At 42.7% G+C, this 22,881-nt stretch overlaps 1 protein-coding gene across 1 annotated transcript in view; it reads left to right on the top strand.

The window, feature by feature from the left end:
• Positions 1–10,550: 10,550 nt before the first annotated feature.
• Positions 10,551–22,881, top strand: part of GRIN2B (glutamate ionotropic receptor NMDA type subunit 2B) — a 347,257-nt gene continuing 334,926 nt past the window's right edge. The window contains exon 1 of the mRNA XM_055566149.1: positions 10,551–10,961. Within this exon, the coding sequence (XP_055422124.1) occupies positions 10,551–10,961 (411 nt within the window). The remainder of the gene's footprint in view (positions 10,962–22,881) is intronic.

Here is a 22,881-nt window from a genome sequence, read left to right as displayed (position 1 = left end):
TGGACAGAGGAGCGTGGTGGGCTGCAGTCCATGGAGTTGCAAAAGAGTGGGACAACATGCATGCTTACCTGTTAGTAATTAGTTTGTTAGTCTCTTCGTCTTCCAGGTGGATTAGGTGGCCTCATGGAGCACCGGGCATGCTCTTTGCTAGCTCATCACATTGTACTGCGATTTCCTATTTATTTATTTGTCTTGGACACTGGACTAAAGGCTCTTTGTAGATTGTATTGTATCCATGTTGGGTCCCATCTTCTAGCACATTCTTTGGCACATGGAAAGTGAAATGAAAGTTGCTCAGTCATGTCTGGCTGTTTGTAACCCCGTGGACTATACATTTCATGGAATTCTCCGGGCCAGAATACTGGAGTGGGTAGCTGTTCCCTTCTCCAGGGGATCTTCCTAACCCAGAGATTGAACCCAGGTCACCCTCATTGCAGGAGGATTCTTTACGAACTGAGCCACCAGGGAAACCCAGGGAAGGCATTTAATAAACATTTGTCAGATGAGTGAATCTTCACAGTTATCCTGTGAAAGCTGTTACTATCTCGAGTTTTACAGACGAGGGAGCTGAGGGTCAGAGAGGTAAAGAAACTGATCTCAGATCACATAACAAGTTGAGAGTAAATGAAAAGTGTGTTCTTAACTCCAAAGTTTTGCTCTCTTTGCCACAACACAGCACAGTTCATTGGTGTTGCAGAAGAGCTTGGTAGAAGGTTGCAGTAGCTTGGGATATGCTTAGGCAGTAGAGTGATCATAAGGGACACTTGGAAATGGCCCTTCTCAACACCCTATTTTTAATTCTGTTTCAGTGCAGGCTGTTTTTCTTTATCTCAGAACACCAGTGTTTTCTGGCTGAATGCATGAAGTTCTCATAGTCCTTGCCCCATTCCTGGCTCACTGTTATCTTCCCAGTGTCTTACTTTGACCTCCTTTCCAGTAGATATTTTTCCTGCTACCCTGTTCCCATGATTGTCGTTCTTATCATCCATCACCCATTTTTACTGCTCATCATCCCTCTTAATAGTCAGTGACAAGCCAATAATTTTTATTAACACTTGAAAATGCTATTTTGCTGTTAAACCAATACACGCAATTGCCCTAATCTGCTGCCAAATGGTAATAATCAGAATCAGGTTTCAAAAGGTTTGGATTTCACCAAGGCTGCCCACACTGTCCTTGGAAGCATATAAATTAATTATAATTAAGAACTGTGTGCGGATGTTACAAGAGAAATTTTGAACAATTTTGGTGTCTGATCTTGCAGAATATTAAAGAGAAAAAAACCTATGACTGGCTGTTGCTGGTGAGAGTATCGATCAGCATCTATGTTTGTATTACAAATTCCTATGAAAATGCACACATGTAAAGTGACTTATAATCCTTTATTAGTTGCCTGTTCAACTCTTATGTCAAGAACTTGGGTGACAGTAGAAGTGATACTTCTGCTTTGAGCATACAGAAGGAAAAAACAGATGAGATAGAAAAGCCAAGATTTATCTACTGAAGTATTGCAGAACAAGGAGGTAGGTTGTATTAATAGAACAAGGCTGAGGTGGTATGTCTGCTTGGACTAAGAATAAGAAGGCTCTTCGGTGACAGAAGTCCTAGGAAAGCAAATTTCCCTGCTGAGGAATTCATGCCACACTGGCCCTTTCCAATGTGGGGACCACCTGAGTTCTCATAGGGTCTTGGGGACATCCTTTCCTGCGTTCTGCAGGAGGACTTGATGGAGCCATCTACTCCATAGTAGTTTAGATAAATTTTACCTGTATCATTTTCCTTTCTCCCATCAATCCTGCTCTTCCCTGATCGAGCCCTTTCCCAGAAGTGATTTAACTAAAGGCTCCCTCTTCTTTAATTTTTATATTTACATCATTGGTTGTGGCTATGGTATGTTGAAATGGATTTGGGATTAGCTCTGCACAGAAGTGTTTTTAGATTAGCTAAATACCCCAGCAGGACCATTAAACTGTTGTTACCACGTCAGTCACTACATTAAAGTTGGGTTCGGCATGTTTATAGGGTATACAGGTAAACTTATATTTTGTCGTTCATTTCATAGACACAGTCTCAGCCCCCAAACTCCAGACTACCAGGATTTCCTACTTTGTTCCTTTTGAACAAAGAGCAGGGGCAAGGGAACTCAGAAGCTCCAAGAGTTTGGATGATAATAATAGTATGAAAAGGAGCAAGATGACAATACAGAGAGAAGTTGAAGGTTCTAAATACACTAAAATTAAAAGTGTGTGCCTGCTCAGTCACTCAGTCATGTCCAACTCTTTGCAACACTGTGAACTAGAGCCCACCAGGCTCCTCTGTCCATGGGATTATCCAGGCAAGAATACTGGAGTGGGTTGCCATTTCCTTCTACAGGGGATCTTCCCGACACAGGAATTGAACTCGCATCTCCAGTTTGGCAGGCAGATTCTTTACCACTGCACCACCCTGTATATGTTATTGCTACAGATTTAGATGAAATTTACATGTGTTTAGCAGATCTTGAATGCATCTGGAGGATTGAAATTGGGTTTACAAATGCCCTGAATATGTAAATGGCATTTGACTTCAGAATGGCACTGGATGGTAGACGTGTGACATCAGTTATACTTTTTGCTTCAGATGATTGGTGAACATATTTGCCTAAGCTATTATTCTGACTCAAAAGCACCTCTTTGGTTCAACATTTGCTCTGCTCTTACAAATTTGAATTTAGGAAGTATAACTTAAAACCCAAAATCGACTGGGAACATAAATATTTAAAAAATGTTCTTAATAAAATTTTTCTTTTATTTTGGATCTGTTCCTCAGTGTTAAGTTAATCATACTTCTTTGTTTATGGCACACTTTCATTGTTGGTTCAGATAAGGATGTCTTGCTTAGTTAATTTGTTCTCTATGTACCTTTATTCTTGTGTATATCTCTTAGAATAAGATAATAAAATTCCTTGAAAAGTCCTGCTGTTATTTTGATAGGAATTGCCTTGAAGTTATGGATTAATTTGAAAGAAAATAGAACTCTCTAAATATTATGTTATCCCCTCTGTGAATGTGGTGTATGATTGCATTGTTCAGGACTTCTTTCATATCCTTTAATAAGAGTTGCAGCTTTTCTCTGCAGAGGTCTTGTGCATTTTTTGCTAATTCCTAAACAATTTATAGTTGTTTTTGCTGTTATGACTGTCAACATTTTCTGGTTGGTTAAAAGACCTATTGATGTTTTCTCCCAGTAGTATTTATCTAACAATCTCATTCTCCCCATGTTAATATTAATAGTTTTAAAATTCTGTTGGGTTTTCTGTCCAGATAACCATATTATCTTATTTTGCTATTTTTCTCTATCTTTCTAGTCTTAAAACTTCTGTTTTCTTGACTTATTTACCAGGATGCTCAATATGATAGCACTAAACTTGCCTTTTTCTCATTGTCAAAAATTTTTTTTCTTGAGAGATTTTGGAGGAGTAGGATGGGAGGTAGGAGAGAGGCTCAAGAGGGAGTGGATATATGTATATGTACAGCTGATTCATGTTTTGAAACCAACACAGCAGCATAAAGCAATTATCCTCCAATTGAGGAGAAGGGAAAAGCTACCTACTCCAGTATTCTGGCCTGGAAAATTCCATGGACTGTATCGTCCTTGGGGTCACAAAGAGTCAGACGCGACTGAGCGACTTTCACTTTCACTTTTTTTTTTTCCAATTAAAAATAAATTTTAAAAAAATTTTGGGTATATACTCTTACAGGTAGACTGATAATCTCCTTTATTTCCTGTCATCAAAAAGTTAAGAAAATATTCTAACATTTGTATCATAAATAGGTGTTGCCCTTAATCAAATGTCTTCATTTTTTGAGATATTCATGTAAATGTCTCCTTTGGTCCATTAATGTGGTAATTATTTTGATTTATATTCTGATATTAAACCACGCCTGAATTTCTTGTGTAAACCACACTTGAATATTATTATTATTACTATTATTAAATATATTATTTGTTTTGTTAGTTAATATTTTGTTTAGGATTTTTTTGCCTGTATGTTCATAAGTGAAAGAGACCTATGATAACCTTTTCTTGTACTATAATTATCTGGATTTATATTTAAACTTTTCTTCTTTCTCTGTTTTGTTCAACTTGTACAAACAAGGATCATTTCTTTCATATGTACCTATTTTATTTCCTTTTGTTTTGGCAAAGGTGGAGTGAGTGTATTTGGTGGATTTGGATTGGGGACTTTTGATAACCATTTTATTTTCTTTAATGATTATTATTATATTCCAATTTCCTACATTATTTTGAACCTCTTTGCTTTTTAAAATTAGATTTTATGCATTAACTTTAAAAGCAGCTAGTTTCATAGTATTCTTTTGTTATCTTAAAATTTTTATTGTATATATTGCTATTGATTCTTTTTCAGTTTCATTTGCATTTTCTCTTCCATTTCTCTGATCTTGTCAGAATTTTGTCTAATGTAGTCTTTAAAGGATCAGCTTATGGTTTCGTTTTTTCCTTGCTTTCTATCTTATTGATTCCTTTCTTATCTTTTCTTATTCAGTTCCTTCTTGGGGTTGACTCTGTTCATTGTTCAATAAGGGAAAATTTAATTACAATTAATTATATTTTCTTTTCTTTTTTTTTTAATTTTATTTTATTTTTAAACTTTACATAATTGTATTAGTTTTGCCAAATATCAAAATGAATCCGCCACAGGTATACATGTGTTCCCCATCCTGATCCCTCCTCCCTCCTCCCTCCGCATTCCATCCCTCTGGGTCGTCCCAGTGCACCAGCCCCAAGCATCCAGTATCATGCGTCGAACCTGGAAATGAATTTAAAGGTATAGATTTCTCTCTAAACTGTTTCAGTTATGCCCTAGAAATTTTGATATTTAATATTTTCATTGTCATTCTAGTCAAAGGATTTTTCATTTCTGTTATGATTTCCTTCATAACCTTAGTGTTACTTATTATTGTTTTTAAAAAGTTTTGGATGTGGGACTTCCTTGGTAGTCCAGTGTCTAAGACTCCGTGCTTCCAATGCAGTGGACCCAGTTCGTTCCCTGGTCAGGGAACTAGATCCCACATGCCACAGCTGACACCCAGTGCAGCCAAACAGATAAATTAAAAAAAAAAATTTGGATGTGTGATATTTTTAGCTACCTTTAAAATTTTATTTCTAAATTTAATCACGTTATAGAAATTGCCAATCATTTCATATTGATTCTTTGGAATATACTGAGGCACTTTTGTCGAGTTACTATTTTTCATGTGCTTAAAAATATATATTCTTTGTTGTATATGTAATGCTAGATATCTGAAATAGTTCAAGCTGATTACTTATGCTTTGGATTGTTTTGGTTTGGTTTTTATCTTTTTGATCGTTTGTCATTGTTTACATTTCTCTGTTGAATGTATCTGTTACTCCTTAGTGTAATTTTAGTTGCTGCTTTATACATGTTATACCTTTATTTTTAGATTCATATATATTCATGATTATGGTATCTTCTTGGACCTAGTATGTGACATCTCTCATTGTAAATTTTGATATTTTCATCTTCAATTTTATTTTGTCTTGATATTAAAATTTTGATGGACATTCTCACATTGCCCTCCATAAAGGTTATATTCATTTATATTTCACTTGACTTATACTGTGTGAGACTTCTTGTCCCTGCGTTCTCCTGTGTAACAGATTTTAAGGCCTGTGCATCTTAACTTTCTGTCTTTATTGGTATCTTGGTAAACTGGACCTGAAGCATGGTTCTGGCACTTTTAATCTTCAATTTATTCACTGCCTGTCATATTCTAATCACAGTTGCCTTAATTGGGTCACTCTGAACACTGTCCTGACTGCATTAAGGATGGTACTTGGAGAATTTGACTTAATCATCTATTAAATCACATTTTATCCCTCCTGTTGGGGTTGCCCCAGGACTCAGTTTTCTCTGAGGACAGGATTGGTCCAGCTTCTCACTCAGATCTGTCTTCCCTTGGAGTCCACTGTGGGCAAAGTGTAGACTGGCTCCTGTTAGAGTTACCCAGCTCCGCTCATGGGCATCAATGCAAGCTGCTGTGGTCTTCTGCTTGCTGTAAATCTAAGGGCCAGTCATCTCAAGCCACGAGGAGGCAGAGGACCAGGAGGTGAACAGCTGATTCTCTAATCCTGCTGCTTTGTTGTTTCTGCTTGTGAACCCTTGTGTCTGAATTGACAGCGTCATTTGAGGGCGTGCCGAGCTTCACTGATCCCCATTACTGTCCCTGGCCCGAATGACTCTTGAATTCTGCTACACTTGACTGGTAAGCTGTCTGGGGAGTTTGCTGCTACCCTCAGGCCAGTAAGTGACATTGTCTTCAGGGAGTTAGAACATCACGGAACTCATACCTCCTACCGCCCCTCGTGCCCTGCACTGTGAGGCTCCTCATAGTTTTCCTCTCAGGTTCTGCCAGCCATCGCACCCTCCACTTCCCATATGCTGACCTGGTGCTTTCATAAATAGCCAGGTTCCTTGAACAACTTCTACAGAAGCGGGAAGGTAACATCCTTTGCATCTATAGAGCATTTTATATTCTTCAAAGCACTTCCAGCTGCATATGACCATTTGATCCTCACTAAAAAACTCTTTCAGGTATTTAGGTTAGGTATATTATCTGAATTTCACCTGTGAGGAAATAGAGACAATCATGAGGACTTGCCCGTCCTCAGGTACTAAATTAATGTGGAACTGGTATAAGAACACAGCTTGGTTTGGTTAGTGAATTTATTTATTCATTAATTCACACACTTACTGAGAGGCAGCAGGATGGAAAGAGCAAAGGTTTTGGGGACAAACTTTGATTTGAAACTCGATGCCATCCCTTCTTAGCTGTGTGATCCTGTTCGTGTTCTTGACCCCTTTCTCAGAAGAGCAGTTTCCTGATTTGTGTATGTGCCACATGCTCAATTGTGTCTGATTCTTTGTGACCCCATGACTGTAGCCCACCGGGCTCCTCTGTCCATGGAATTTTCCAGGCAAAAATACTAGAGCTGGTTGCCTTTTCCTTCTCCAGGGGAACTTTCCCACCCAGGGATGGAACCCACATCTCCTGTGTCTTCTGCATTGCAGATGGATTCTTTACCTACTGAACCATCGGGGGAGCCAATGTAGGGGAAAATTATATAATGTTTATATGTGATTTAATAATCCATGAAAATTACCTGGCAATTATAGTGTGTGGCATAGGGTAGATTATAGGTAAAATGTTACTGTAAATATATAATATGTAAAATAGGTTACTAATACAGGTAAAAATGGCCAAATATTGATAATTTCATAATGGTAGGAAGTCAGTGGTTCAGTCCTTCCTTGTTGTATCCAAGGCCCTGCTAGGTCCCAGGAACTGCAAATACAGGCGAGGTGAGGTTTTCTTGTGTGTCTCTATCTTCTAGACTGTGGTCGTGGAGGTTAGAACCTGTCTCCATTGCCTCCCAGATGACAAGAACAATGTCTGCTAGGGAGGAGGTGCTTAATAACTGTTTACTGAACTGAAAAGGTTCATGCCCACCAGGAGATGACCAAGCAGTGAAGATAGGCAGATGCATCATCACATAACCCTAATTCACTGTAATAGGTATTTAGATAGACACGCACAGGCCATGGCAAGAGCCCAGGAGACAGGATGCTCAGTTCTCCCGGGGGAGGGGGAGTGCAGTACAGAGGAGGGGGTGCCGCTTCATAAAGCAGGTTCCTGAAGACTAACCGTGGTCTGTGGGTGGAAGGGAGAGAAACCAATTTGCTTATCTTGGACGACAAGCTTTCTCTCCACCAGCCCCCTTCTAATGTGTGAAATTGAGTTTGTATTCACAGGACTTCTTTGTCTTGCAGTCCCTGTTACTCGTATCTTCCATAATGTACTGTTTTGTAAAGTGCTTTGCTCGATCCCGAGTATAAAAGAGATGCTCAGCAAAACCAGAGTCTATTCTTCGAGTGTCACAGTGGCCATCACATAACAAAGTGTAATATATTGTGTGAGAAGAAATAGAGGAACATAAGAGGTGTCTTAAAGAGAGCAAATAAAACATCAGAATGGGAGAGGAAAGTGCATTAAAGTTAATAAACTGTCATGACAGAGTGGACCACTTTTCAGTGTGAAAGAATCTGATGTAGTGACTGATGATGGTAGGATTAGAACCCCACTTTAATGAAGTTAGTTGCTACTTTTGCCAACTTCTAAATCTTTTGGTTCTCCTTGAGAGTCAGTCCTTGAAATTTAATAGATGTGATGCCAATAGCTCTTTGAGATGCTAAACCCATCTGTCTTCTTTTGAGAATTCAGTGCTGCTGGACTCTATATAGTGCTGCTTGGCTGGGAGCTCAGGGATGGAGAATTCAGACCTCAGCTGCCCTGCCCTGTTGGGGACAGTTCAGCACACAGGTTGCCAGGGCCTCGTCATCATTCCCTGTTTCCACAGAGACAAAGCCAACGAAGCCGTCAAGAGCAAACTTTGCTCAGATGTGTACCACTGAGCCACTCCTCTCACTTGCATGCACAAGAAAGACAATGCCATCGATACAAGGCTCCTTCTTGGCAGTGTGGGAGGATGACCACAATGGCAAGGGTTCCAGAATGTTTTCTGCCAAGACCTGGATTGGATTTTGTGCTTCTTCAGCCACAAAATGTCCCCAGCATCTTAGCCTCAAATCATTAATGCTCTTTGCAGTCAGTCTGCTCTGCCTGAATACTGCCTTATCTTTCTTTGCTCAACACCCTCATCATTATTGTTTTCTTTTTGTTTGCTAGACTCGCAAAGCTTTTAGATTATTAATATCTTACTTCTCCTCCCACCTTGGCTCTGTCCCCGCCCCCACCCCCACCAAACAAGCAGGAGATATGAAGTAGCATTTTCATCCTTGGTTACACACTCTCTCTCTTTGGAGAAGAAAGAAAACCCTAGTTTTGGTTTGGGGTGCAGTTTGTAGACTATTTCCTTGGAGTATAAAGATGCTATGTGTATGTATTGGCATGCTGTTGTAATACCATTGACCTTGGCAACATCGCATAAGTGTTTTGAGCTTCAGTTTCTCTGTTTGAGAAGTGGGGATAAAATGACTAGTTTATCAGGTTTCTAGGAAGACCAAAGAGATTGCATAGGAAGACATGCTTAATACTGTGCCTAGCACATCTCAGATGCATAACAAATGATTATATGTCTTTGTGGAGAGCTGCACCCTCCATCTGGTGCAGAGTTTAATATTTAGGGGCATCAGTTCAGTTCAGTCGCTCAGTCATGTCTGACTCTTTGCGACCCCATGAATCACAGTACATCAGGCCTCCCTGTCCATCACCATCTCCTGGAGTTCACTCAAACTCACATCCATTGAGTCGGTGATGCCATCCAGCCATCTCATCCTCTGTCGTCCCCTTCTCCTCCTGCCCCCAATCCCTCCCAGCATCAGAGTCTTTTCCAATGAGTCAACTCTTTGCATGAGGTGGCCAAAGTACTGGAGTTTCAGCTTTAGCATCATTCCTTCCAAAGAAATCCCAGGGCTGATAGGCAGCAGATCGTTGTAAAGGTAGAAAGTGATGAATTGTATGCAGACATGAAGTCAGTCATTTCAGGAAGGAGACTCTATCAGTAATTTAATAGCATTTGTCAAAATCACCATACTTCAATGTATAATCAAATGGGAATAAAACTATCCTCATAATAACTGATGATGTAAGAGGCAGTGTGATGTAAACTGGCCTGAAAGCTGGAAGATCTGAGTGCATGTTCATTTCACTTAATTGGCTCACAGTCTCAGATTTCTTAGGCTTTGCTTCAACATCCATAAAATGGTGATAATAATTTTTTTCTTATTTTCCCCCTGCTGGGTTATTGTAAGGATCAAAGGAGATATTTTTAAAAGTACTGCCTATGTATGGGTTTCTTTTGATTTAGTAATAAGAGGCAGATGGGTTACTGAAGAATCTGCAGGCTCTTTTCCTCTTTGAGTTGAATACGAAGTACAGGTAGCAAGAATGGGGGCTTCAGTGTTTGTAGCTTCCTATATCCGGCTGCTCCAGGTCATGTTTTGTTGGTAGCCTCTGCTGAGCCCATTTTGCTGGTCATTTTGCCTGGCCTTTGCCATCCTTTGGCCTCAAGAGCCATTATAGGATGGGTTGTGACTGGGGTACCAGGGATCTCACAGCAACAGTCAGACTCCTTTTTGGAGAATCCTGTGTTGGTGTACTTGGCGTGACTGCCTGGACCACTTGCATCCTCTTCCCATGGCTTGTCCTTGCCTGTCTGCTGATGATGGCTAGAGCAATAACATCTCTTACTGTCTTGCTCAAGGATTTCTGATGCTTTGGGAAAGTTGTTTTTTTTTTGTTTTTTTTTTTTGTTTTTTTTTTCCCCTCTTACTCTACTGCTCAAACACAAGAGATAAGAAACCAAACTAGAAGATAAAAGTTGGGTTTGAGGATCAGGAAAAGGAGATAAGTTCCTTGACTTGGGGTATCCAGCCTCTCCCTAGACAGTGTAGGTTGTAATTTAACCTCTGTGTGTGTGTATGTTTCCAGGGAGTCGACGAGTTGAAGATGAAGCCCAGAGCGGAGTGCTGTTCCCCCAAGTTCTGGTTGGTGCTGGCTGTCCTGGCCGTGTCCGGCAGCAGAGCTCGTTCTCAGAAGAGCCCGCCCAGCATCGGCATTGCTGTTATCCTCGTGGGCACTTCAGACGAGGTGGCCATCAAGGACGCCCACGAGAAAGATGATTTCCACCATCTCTCCGTGGTGCCCCGCGTGGAGCTGGTGGCCATGAACGAGACGGACCCAAAGAGCATCATAACCCGCATCTGTGATCTCATGTCCGACCGGAAGATCCAGGGGGTGGTGTTTGCTGATGACACAGACCAGGAAGCCATTGCCCAGATCCTCGACTTCATTTCAGCCCAGACCCTCACCCCCATCCTGGGCATCCACGGGGGCTCCTCGATGATAATGGCGGACAAGGTAAAAGGGGGTTGCGGTGAGAAGAGCCTGAGGGCTGTGTATGAGAACTAAATGATCCATTTGTTTACATGCCAAATCTGGTTATGAAAGATGGAGGGTACCCAGAATGCACTGGGTGAGGGGATAGTCCAGGAACTAGTCTAACTGGAGATGAAAGTGAGGGCAAGCTGCTCGTATCTAGAAGCTCCTTCTGTTTTGAACGGGTTATGTGTCCACTCGTTTGTAAATGAATTTACCAAAATGGCTAAGAGATGTTGAAGCTGGTAGCTTGGTGATAAATGTTTTTCAAATACATGAATGAATAGCTCCTTCCAAACTCTATTCTTCCTTGATAATATCCTTTCTCTCCCCATACCAGTTTCTGGAATCTAAAAAGCAAAATCCCTTGAGGCAGGTAGTTTATCTCCTTGGAGATACAGATGTCCTCGAGAAGTACTTCTTGCTAAGGTGTCGAGGCTCAACATGCATCGATCTGCACATATGAATGGATTTTAATCCATAGAACCAGTCACAGCTGTGTTTTTCCCCAGGCTGAGCTTTGAAAGGTGGTGGTTCTTAACCTTGACCGCGCATTGGAATTTCCTAAGAGCTTTCTGCACAACCAGTGCCTGAGTCCTACCCCTAGAGGTTCTGGGGCACAGTCTGGGCTTCAGGATTTTTAAAAGCTCCCCAGATCATTCTAGTGTGCAGTTAAGGCTGAGGACCACTGCTGTAAGGCCTCAAATAAATCATAGTCTCTGCTGCATTAATATTAGATTAATTGTCACATGACAAAGTAATTATCCCGTGACACTGGTGCTTACCCTCTAACTGCAGGAAAAGTGTTTTGTCTCCAGTTATGTTTTGTTTTTACATTTTTCGATTAGTTATTTTTCCTTGCTTTATACAATGGTCACTGCTTATTGCTTAAGTACAGTTATTTTCACATACATATTGTCTTAGCAGTCATTCATATCATATCATTCATATCTTAGTCATTCATATCATATCATATCATCTTAGAATGATCCGTTTCACAGAGGCAGTATTTGTTTTGTATCACTTTGGGTTTCTTACAGTGTTTTGCATTGTCATCTTATACTTCTTAACGTCATTTTCAAAACTGCCTTCAGTTTTGTACTTAAAAGACATGTTGTGGGGTTAATGATGTTTGCAAACACCTCAAAACCTAGCACAGACACTATAAGCCTGCAACTTGGCAAGCAGAGAACCATCAGGGTGCAGGGCTTAACAGAGTGAAATAACCTTAGATGATCCCTATCGCCATCTGTTGGCAGCAGGCGGAGACGCCTCATGTCCGTTTAGGAGCTTGCTTTATTCAGTCTAGGAAAGGTCAAATGGAAAGTACTAAATGGAGGAACTTCAGTACCATATGAGAAAGATATTGTCCCATTCGCATGGATAAAGGCACAGGCAAGGATGCTAGAAAAATGCTGCCACAATGAGCTCATATTAAGGGAAGTGGGATAAACTTGAACAGAATGGAAATTACAGACTGACTATAGCAAAAAGTTGCTTCCCTGATAGCTCAGTTGGTAAAGAATCCACCTGCAATGCAGGAGACCCCAGTTAGATTCCTGGGTTGGGAAGATCTGCTGGAGAAGGGATAGGCTACCCACTCATTCTTGGGCTTCCTTTGTGGCTCAACTGGTAAAGAATCTGGCTGCGATGTGGGGGACCTGGGTTCAGTCCCTGGGTTGGGAATATCCCCGGAGAAGGGAAGGGCTACCCAGTCCAGCATTCTGGCCTGGAGAATGCAGTGAACTGTATAGTCCATGGGGTTGCAAAGAGGCGAACACGACTGAGTGACTTTAACACAGCAAAAACTTCCCTTGTAGCTCATCTAGTAAAGAATCCATGCAGGAGACCTGGATTCGATTTCTGGGTTGGAAAGATCTCCTGGAGAAGGGAATGGCAACCCACGCCAGTACTCTTGCTTGAAGAATCCCATGGACAGTGGAGCCTGGTGGGCTCAGAGAGTTGGATACAACTGAGTGACTAAGACTATACTATACTATAGCAAGAACTAGGGCTTCCCAGATGGCACTAGTGGTAAAGAATCTGCCTGCTGATGCAGGAGACGTAAGAGACGTGGGTTCAGTCCCTGGGTTGGGAAGATGCCCTGGATGAGGGCATGGCAATCCACTCTAGTATTCTTGCCTGGAGAATCCCATGGACAGAGGAGCCTGGTGAGCTATGGTCCTTAGGGTTGCAAAGAGTTGGATACAACTGAAGTGACTTAGTCATACATAAGCACGCATAGCAAAACTTCCTGAGTTTTTACTTCAGGAAGATTTTTGTCCTTAGTGGATTATATTTTAGCAGTGGCATTTTGAGGGCACAATATGCATGGAAAGAATGCCAAGATGGATGAGACAAATTTTTGAGTGATAAATAAGTGCAAAGTTACTGTGAGAGCAAGACAGGTGGAAATGATTGATCAATTTAGCATCTGTGGGCTTTTGTGCAACCTATGTTGTTTCAGGTTCACCCCTCCCCAGTATAAAAGGTTGTTGGCTAAACTGGTTGATTGTGTCTCTTTTTTGCAGTTATTTGTTACGCCTCTTACAAATGCATAATAATAACAGTGTAATAAGTTGAGGAACCGTGCAGGTGGTGTGGAGAGACAAGCCTCTCTTGTTCATTGATGTATCCGAGGTGCTTTGAGTGTCTACCATGTGCTGGGCACATATTGCTTTGCCTACATTATCTTATTTTACACTCTCAACAGCCCAGTGAGCTAAGTGGTATTTATTCATTTCCATTTAGCAGATGAGAAAACAGTCTCAGAAAGGTTGAATAACCTCCCAAATGATGCTGCCAGTAAGTGACATCCAGGACTTTAACATTGGTGGCTGGCTCCGTAGGCCATGTGCTTGATGACCTCTCAAGAGAATGGAGAATCTGGCTAAGGTCTCACATACCATGATATTCTTTACTTCTTCCTCTTTTACCTAGTGGTGGGAGATGTCATCTGACGACAGGGATCAATTGCTTGATTCATTGTGGCAATATTGGAGTCTGACTAGAGGAGAGGATTAATGAGATATGAAATAGTGGAAGCTTGCTGCTGCTGCTGCTGCTACTAAGTCGTGTCAGTCATGTCCGACTCTGTGCCACCCCATAGATACCAGCCCACCAGGCTCCCCCGTCCCTGGGATTCTCCAGGCAAGAACACTAGAGTGGGTTGCTTTTCCTTCTCCAATGCATGAAAGTGAAAAGTGAAAGTGAAGTCACGTCAGTCGTGTCCAACTCTGTGCGACCCCATAGACGGCAGTCCACCAGGCTCCTCCGTCTATGGGATTCTCCAGGCAAGAGTACTGGAGTGGGGTGCCATTGAGTAGCATAATTCTGTAGGGGGCCCATTGGCTACCAGCTCCAGGGGTAAAAACGCAAGATGGAAGCCAGTGAGGAGGCCTCTTCTGGGTCATTGTAATGAGAATTCCTCTCTGATCTCACCCCCCGTACTCTCCCCCCACACCACAGCCACACCTCCAGATCCCATCTTATCTTTTTCTCTCTCCATCAAAAAAGGAGGTAGGTAATGCTTTTTAGGCTGCTGCTGCTAAGTCGCTTTAGTCATGTCCGACTTTGTGCGACCCCATAGACGGCAGCCTACCAGGCTCCTCTATCCCTGGGATTCTCCAGGCAAGAATACTGGAGTGGGTTGCCATTTCCTTCTCCAGATTTTTAGGCACTTCCCTCAAAATAGCTTACGTAATATCTAACTGACTTTGGACCTGAAAAGAAGTTTCTGAAAGGCAGGTAGAAAGAAGAAAAAGGAGAAAGAAGCAAGCAGAAAAGCCTGGTGCCACAGAAGTGGGAGGGTTGAAGGTTCAGTCCCGGGGGTGAGAAGCCCCGATGGGCAGGGGGCATCTGCAGCAGCAGGCATAGGGAGGGGCCCAAGGACCACCGGGACCCCAAAGGCAGCAACACACCGATGGTGGGCAGCTGTGACAGAGGGACATTCACAGGCTAAAGAGGTTGAGTGGAAGGCAAATGAAAAGAGGCCCCCAGATCTTCAAGAAATAAGCTTTGGGGACAAGTTTCAAAAATAAAATAACTTCAAATTCTGAGGCTAGCTTTTTTTTTTTTTTTTTGATAGAAGTGTATTTTTGGTACCATGACCATATTTTACCGACATAGAATGGGGACATGGAGTTTGACAACACTGAATCAACTATGGGGGCAATAGGACAACGCATTTGAAAGTGGAACGAATGCAGCCAAATCTAAGAAATACAGCTTTATTGCATGTAAGGCGTAGTCTTGAAGGTGCAGTTGCCCACCTGAAGGATGGTGACTAAGCCTTCTCTTTTGCTTTCTTCTTCTAAGAGATAGGAAATTGCCACTGTTTTGACTCGGTTTTTTGTTTGTTTGTTTGAAATAAAGCTCACTTATTACGTGTCTTTGTGAAAGATGGCTTTACAGGGATGAAATTCCCGATGCAGGGAGTCTGTGATGGAAGGAAGGTAGCATATGGAATTATAAAGACTTTTTGGCACAAGTAGGGAGACGTGAGTTCAGCATCTGGTCAGCTTACTTTTTTGCATATGCTAATTAATCACAAATATTAATTAGTGCTGTACTTTCCCTTTGAGGAAATGCTCTTGTACCGTGGCAGAAAGAAGCATGGGAGCTGGTGGAGCAGAGGTCTTTTAAGCTCAGAATTCAGAGTCAGAGCAGTTTTAACAACCACTTGCTAGGTGTGAGGATCTGGCCAACTTACCAACCACTTACTCTAAGCCTTGGTTTTCTTGTCTGTATCATGGGGATTATAATGTATTCTATTACAGGGTTGTTGAAAATTAAATGAAGTCATACAAAGCAGGTGCTTCACTAAGTGTCCAGCAAAGCATTCAGTAGGCTAAGCTGAAGGGCAGGAGCAGAAGAAAGGGAGACGGCTTCATGATACAGGAGAATTGATTAGAATCATAGCCAATTATAGAGACATTGCTGAACTGCAGACCAACCAAGGAGGCAGCTCAGGTGGAAACCTGGGAATGGGCTCTGAGGTGTGGTGGGAGCGTCAGTCTCACCCCACCAGGGAGGCTGAGACTCATCCGTGATGTAGCCCCTCCAGGGCCAGCCCAAAAGGGGCACATTCATTTAAGGGAAAACTCTAATGAGGAAAGAACTGCTAGGCGCTTGTTGCAAGAGACTGTTTAGAATAGTAGCAGAATCCATTTAAAAATGTATGAGGTGATTTTTGGCAGTTCCCCACCTGAGTATAAAGTGTCTATTTTATTTTGCCTTTGTTATAATTGCTTTTATTCTCCCTGAGATGCTGGATTTAGGATGCCCATCTGAATCCAAATAATGAACTGAAGCTAGACATAAACTTGCATTTCTTTCCAGGAGGTTTCTCTGCTGATTTGCTGAACTCTTTCTTGGGTTTTCAGATTTTAGCTCAGATAGGTTAAGTAACTAGTCCAAGATATCACAGCTGATGAGCAATGGGACTGGGATTCAGATCCCAGAAGTACCTATTTTGAAGCCTGTGCTTTCTATTTATACAATTCTGCCCAACAAAGCTCTGCACTAAGAATTGTAAGTCGTGAGTTGTTTCAGTCTCCACTCTTACGAGCTTTGGGAATTGAGACAAACAAATTGCTTTAGCTTTATGATACTCATGGATACTCCATGATACTTCTGTTTTATAAGATTTAAATTTTGTTTTCTGCCCTGTGCACTTTACAACATTTTGAAGATAAAATGAAATAAAATAGTTGGAAAAGTGCTGGGCAAACAGATACTTTCAATTCAGTTCAGTTCAGTCACTCAATCGCATCTGACTCTTTGTGACCCCATGAATCGCAGCACACCAGGACTCCCTGTCCATCACCATCTCCCGGAGTTCACTCAAACTCAGGCTCATCGAGTCGGTGATGCCATCCAGCCATCTCATCCTCTGTTGTCCCCTTCTCCTCCTGCCCCCAATCCCTTCCAGCATCAGAGTCTTTTCCAATGAGTCAACTCTTCACATGAGGTGGCCAAAGTACTGGAGTTTCAGCTTTAGCATCATTCCTTCCAAGGAACACCCATTAGGACCAATGAAAGAGCTTGGGAAGGTTGTAGGAAGGAACCCAGAAAGTGAGACTTGCAGTAGGATCAGGCCAAAGAATAGAAGATCCAAGCTCTAATGCTGCAAGAATGGAAGAGAGCAGGTATGCCTCTGAGTAAAGGATCAGGGTCTGAAAATAGATGCATTGATCAGATATAGAGCAGTAACTAAGATGTGTGTCATGCTCCTTACCTTGTTCCTCCCTGAAGGACAGGTGAAAATATTCTTACTCTGGCATCTGTTGCTATGATTCCTTTGTTTCTAAATTTCTTGGCTGAGAATTCATACTTTGATTAGCATTCTAATTTTCTGTGTAGAGAGCCTTGCTTTGGAATCCAACTGGGGTGAGGAAGATAGCCCTTATTCTCCTTTGTCCCCATCTCCTCCTCTCACTCTGTCTATACTCCTTCCTCCTCCCCTTACCTAATGGAAATAGGTTTGGAGGGAGTTGAGCCAGCAGTGGTGTGTAACCCTGTAAATCAGCAGTCCCCAACCTTTTTGGCACCAGGGACAATTTCCCATGGAATCAGGGCTGGGGGGATGGTTTAAGGAGGATTCAAGTGCATTACTTCACTGTGCACTTTATTTCTATTACTATTACAGCAGCTGCACCTTAGATCATCAGGCATTAGAGCCCAGAAGGTTGGAGACCCCTGCTGTACATAGTCTTAACTGCTTCCATCTGCTCTTGTACGTTTCCATCTCCAACAGAATCTTGAAACCAAGATGGCCACGCTGTTCATAGCCCACTTTATGCTTCTTCCCTATGTTTCAGTGACTTTGAGGTTTTACCTTGCTTCTTAGTTGTTTGTGATATGATATTTCTTGGGACAGCATTTGGTATTTCTTGCTCTTTCTTCAAGAGCAAATGGCGGGGTTAGGACACTCTTGGGGGATGAGCAGAATTAAGACATAGAGGTGGGAAGGACAAGACAGTAACAAAGCTTATATCATAAGATGCCAACTTTGTGCCAGTCATGATGTTAATGAGTATGTTAATTCTTAAGCAATCCTATGAAATACATAGTATTATTTCATTTGACAGGGAAAAGAAATCAGAGAGAGTTTATGTATTGTGGCCAAAGTCACATAGCTAGAAAAATTGTGAGACTGAAGTTTTACCTTTTTTGGTTGACTTTAAAACTCCCAGTCCACACACTGAGGAAGTCAGGGCTCATCTCTGGGGTTCTCTTGACATTTTGATCATGGAAATGAGGAGGCTGCTCTAGCGGTAGGTATCCCAGTCATACCCAAAAGCAGGGACAGGCAGAGGTGGCTATTACATCAGGAAAAGTCTTCCCCATATCCTGGATCTCACAACCCCATATCTTATCACATGGCCACCCCGTGGGGGTTGCAGGCTCCTGGATAGAGTGGCAAGGAGACAAGTGTTGGGACCAGCTTTGAGGTTCATCAACAGTATCTCTCAAAGGAAGTTAAGTGATCACCTGGAAATACAACCAGTATCTGTGTAACTCTAAGGCTCAGCATCTCTCATCTGTCATTTCTCCTGCTTCATACCAAACTTCTTTTGTGCATGTGTCCTCCAGAACTTGGGCCTTGGCTTGTCAATTATGTCCCTTTTCCCTTTAATTATCCACTTCCTCCTCCTTGCTGGAATCTGCCCTCTAGCTTAGTGGTGTGCGCGCGCCCGGTACCAGTGCTTAGAACCCAGAGGCCGGGAGTGTTGTGTCCTGCAGTACATAGGATAGTACCCACCAGGCAAGAATAGTCTTGCCCAGAATGTCAATTTTGCCCTCATTGAACCTGTTCAGATCACTCTCATATCAATAAATAAACAAACCTGAAAGCTTTCCTTGACCCCAGTTTTTCCTCCCTCGCTGTTTCTTTTCATAGTTAAATTCCTTAAATGATCATTTGAAATTGCAGTTTTCATGTCCTCATCTTTCCCTTTATCCAAAATGGCCAATCAAACGGGCTTTTCAAGCCGTTGGTGCCCTTCTGCGGCACTGAACACCGATGACCCTTTCAGTGCTGTTACAAGCGTGATGACAGGAGTCGTCAGATCTGTCGCAGATTTGGTGACAGCAGGAATGAGGCTGAGTAGGATTGAAACATGGTTAGGTCACAGAAGGGGAAGTGTCTGGGAAGCAGCTGGGTTTGGGACTGGAGGTTAAAGAGAGTGATTTGGGCTGGAAATTAAGAGATGCGCCTTGTTAGCAAGGAGAGGATCATTGAAAGTAGGAGGGTGGAGGAGAGGCTCAGAACCAACAAGGGGACTAAGAGGGAAGTGTGTCCAGAATAGAAGCCCCATCTGAGGGACGGCCAGAGGAGGGGGAAATGGGAAAGAGCTAAAAAAACTTCTTAGATAAGAACATGAACAAGGGGAAAGAGAGGCTTCTGTATAAAGCAGCAGGGAGCAACTGACCAATCTGGGACTCAACCGGCCCCTCCCCTCCCCTTAGGACAGTTCTGCCTGCAAACCGTAAGGAAGCCTTCCTTTCGGTTACTAGGGAGGGAAGGATGAGGGGAAGGAATAGTCAGGGAGTTTGGGATCGACATGTATATGCTGCTTTTTAAAATGGATACCCAATAAGGTCCTACTGTATAGCACAAGGAACTCTGCTCAATCTGTGGCACCCTGGATGGGAGGAGAATTTGGGGGGAGAATGTGTGTGCTTAGCTGTGTCCGACTCTCTGTGGCCCCGTGGACTGTAGCCCACCTGGCTCCTCTATCTATGGAATTTTCCAGGCAAGAACACTAGAGTGGGTTGCCATTTCCTCCTCCAGGGGATATTCCCAACTCAGGGATTGAACCCGAGTCTCTTGCATCCCCTGCATTGATAGGCAGATTCTTCACTGCTAGTGCCGCGACACTCAGCATTTGAGAGGAGAATGGATACGTGTATATGTATGGCCGAGTCCCTCTGCTGTCCACCGGAAACTGTCACAACATTGCTGATGGACTATCCTCCAACATAAAATAAAAAGTTAAATAAATAAAGCCTTGTTGTGGGTCCCCTGCCGTCTGAGCACTCCTGCCCTCTATGCCTCTCACCACATGGCAGATTGCCTGTGTGATTCTTTACGAACTCAGATCCGACTGAGACACACTTTCATTTAAAACTTTCCCCTGGCTTCGCACAGCTGAGACCAGGACACCTTCTGGGATGTGGTCCCAGGCCACTCCTCCAGGATTTCCTCTTCACCTCCTGGCCCTCCCGTGTCATGAAGACACACTGAGTTAGTTACCACTCCTTGGACTGGTCCTTGATGGTTTACAGCTTTGGCTTGCTGCCTCCTCTCCCCCTCCTCGTCCACCCTGAAGAACCTACTCACTTTCCAAGAGAAATCATGGCACGTCTGTGCGCCCTTTTCTGACTCTGATCTTCACAGAATTTCTTATTTCTTCTTTTTATTTTTTGTGTTTCACCTGTGCCCTATTTAAGGGCTTTTATGATAACACATTTGTTTCCTTATCTGTCTCGTTTGCTGTACAATGGGCCCACTCTGGTGCAGGCCAGGCTTTACTAACTTTTGTGTTCCCGGCACATGCCGTAGTGTCTGGTGCATAGCAGTAGCCAACTTAGAAGAAAAGCTATGACAAACCTAGACAGCGTATTAAAAGCAGAGATACTGCTTTGCTGACAAAGATCTGTAGAATCAAAGCTATGGTTTTTCCAGCAGTCATGTACAGATGTGAGAGTTGGACCATGCAGAAGGCTGAGTTCCCAAAGAATTGATGTTTTCAAATTGTGGTGCTGGAGGAGACTCTTGAGAGTCCCTTGGACAGCAAAGAGATTCAACCAGTCAATCCTAAAGGAAATCAGCTTTGAATATTTGTTGGAAGGACTGATGCTGAAGCTGAAGCTCTAATACTTTGGCCACATGATGCAAAGAGCTAACTTATTGGAAAAGTTCTGATGCTGGGAAAGATTTAGGGCAGAAGGAGAAGGGGATGACAGAGGATGAGATGGTTAGATAACATCACTGATTCTCTGTCAGATATGACTTAGTGACTGAATAACAACAGCCAACTGTTATTACATGATTGGCAGTTATAAAAATGGACACTCTCTATACACACGCCAGTGGATTGAGTGGTGGCCGCAAAGATAGATCTGTGTGCTAACTCCTGGACCCTGTGAATGTGACCTCATTTGAATAAAGGATCTTTAAGGATGTAAATTAGATTCTTATGATGAGATCATCTTGGATTAGCCAGACAGGCCCTAAGTCCAGTGACACATGTCCTTCTAGGAGATGGAAGATGAGAAGGCGTGGTATGGAGTCTGGAGTTATTTAGCCACAAACCAAGTAAACCACCAGAAGCTGGAAGAGGCCAGGGAAGATTCTCCCTTGGAGCCAATGCTGTATTTAAAATGGATAATCAACAAAGACCTGGTGTAGAGCTCAGGGAACTCTACTTAGCCTGGGTGGGAGGGGAGTTTGGGTGACCATGGATCCATGTATATGTATGGCTGAGTCCCTTCGCTGTGCACCTGAAGCTATCACAACATTGTTAATTGGCTACACCTCAATACAAAATCCGAAGAAGGCAATGGCACCCCACTCCAGTACTCTTGCCTGGAAAATCCCATGGACGGAGGAGCCTGGTAGGTTGCAGTTCATGGGGTCACTAAGAGTCGGGCACGACTGAACAACTTCACTTTTACTTTTCGCTTTCCTGCATTGGAGAAGGAAATGGCAACCCACTCCAGTGTTCTTGCCTGGAGAATCCCAGGGATGGCGGAGCCTGGTGGGCTGCCATCTATGGGGTCGCACAGAGTCGGACATGACTGAAGCAACTTAGCAGCAGCAGCAGTACAAAATAAAGAGTTTTTTGTTTTTTTTTTTTTAAAAAGAAGTAACATGATCCCGCTGACACTTGATTTTAGGCTCTGGCCTCTGGAACCGTGAGAAACAATTTTTCTATTGTTTTAAGCTGCCAAGAGTGTGATGCATCTCTTAGGGCAGCCCTAGGAATCTGGTAACACCAACATCTCAGTGAAGAGGGGCACCCTGGAGTCTCGTTGCCTGGATGTTTCCTGGCTCCACCATTTACTGTGTGACCCTTGGCAAATAACTTGACTTCTCTGAATCTTGGATTCCTCATCTCTAAAATGGTGGCAAATATAGACCCTGTTTCTTAAGGTTATTAGGTAAAGCCATTAAACAGCACTTAGAAAAGGCCTGGTAAATAGCAGGAATCGGTAAGAGTGGGTCTGTGAGAGGTTTTCAGTAAGTCTCCATTGAATACATGAATGAGTCAGTATAGTGATGTGAATATAAATGCAAGGCATCCATGACAGGATCAGAACTCACCAAGCTCCGTGGTAACTGGCTCATATATTCTGGATCCCTGGGACCTGAGGCAGTGCTGAGAGGTGGGGTGATACAGTTAGGCAGCTCTGCTTTGGTGGAACGTCAGGGCAGCGAGGCTCATTTTGAGCATCCTTTTCTGTGCTCCTTTCTCCTTGGGTTTGCTTTTGCTTCTCTGTTTTATGTGCATTCGCATGTGTGTGTGTTTCCCACCACGGTTGGTTGCCTGTCTCTTTCTCTTCTCAGTGCTCAGGACAGAGCATCTCCCCTAGGCTGCCCTCCTCATCCAATGTCCTGCTTTCAGATTTTTCTTATTCTCTCCCCTAAAGTAAAAATTTTTGCCTCTTTCCCCTTTATTCTCTTCCATTTCATACTTTTCATCATCCTCATCACAATTGTAATGAATCGCCATCGTTTTTTACTAGCTGCCTGTCTTGCTCAACTACAGGCTTCATGAGAACAAGGGACTATGTCATTTGCCTTTCCATATCTGCAGATCCTAACATATAACCTCAGGCTAAGTCCTTAATATACACTCATTTACATGTGTGGCTGGATTCATTATTTCAGTGC

Source organism: Bubalus kerabau, chromosome 1 (genome assembly GCF_029407905.1).
Source record: "Bubalus kerabau isolate K-KA32 ecotype Philippines breed swamp buffalo chromosome 1, PCC_UOA_SB_1v2, whole genome shotgun sequence".
In the NCBI taxonomy this organism is placed as follows: Eukaryota; Metazoa; Chordata; class Mammalia; order Artiodactyla; family Bovidae; genus Bubalus; species Bubalus kerabau.
Note: the sequence above shows the minus strand (reverse complement) of the source record. Positions and strands in the feature narration are given on the sequence as shown.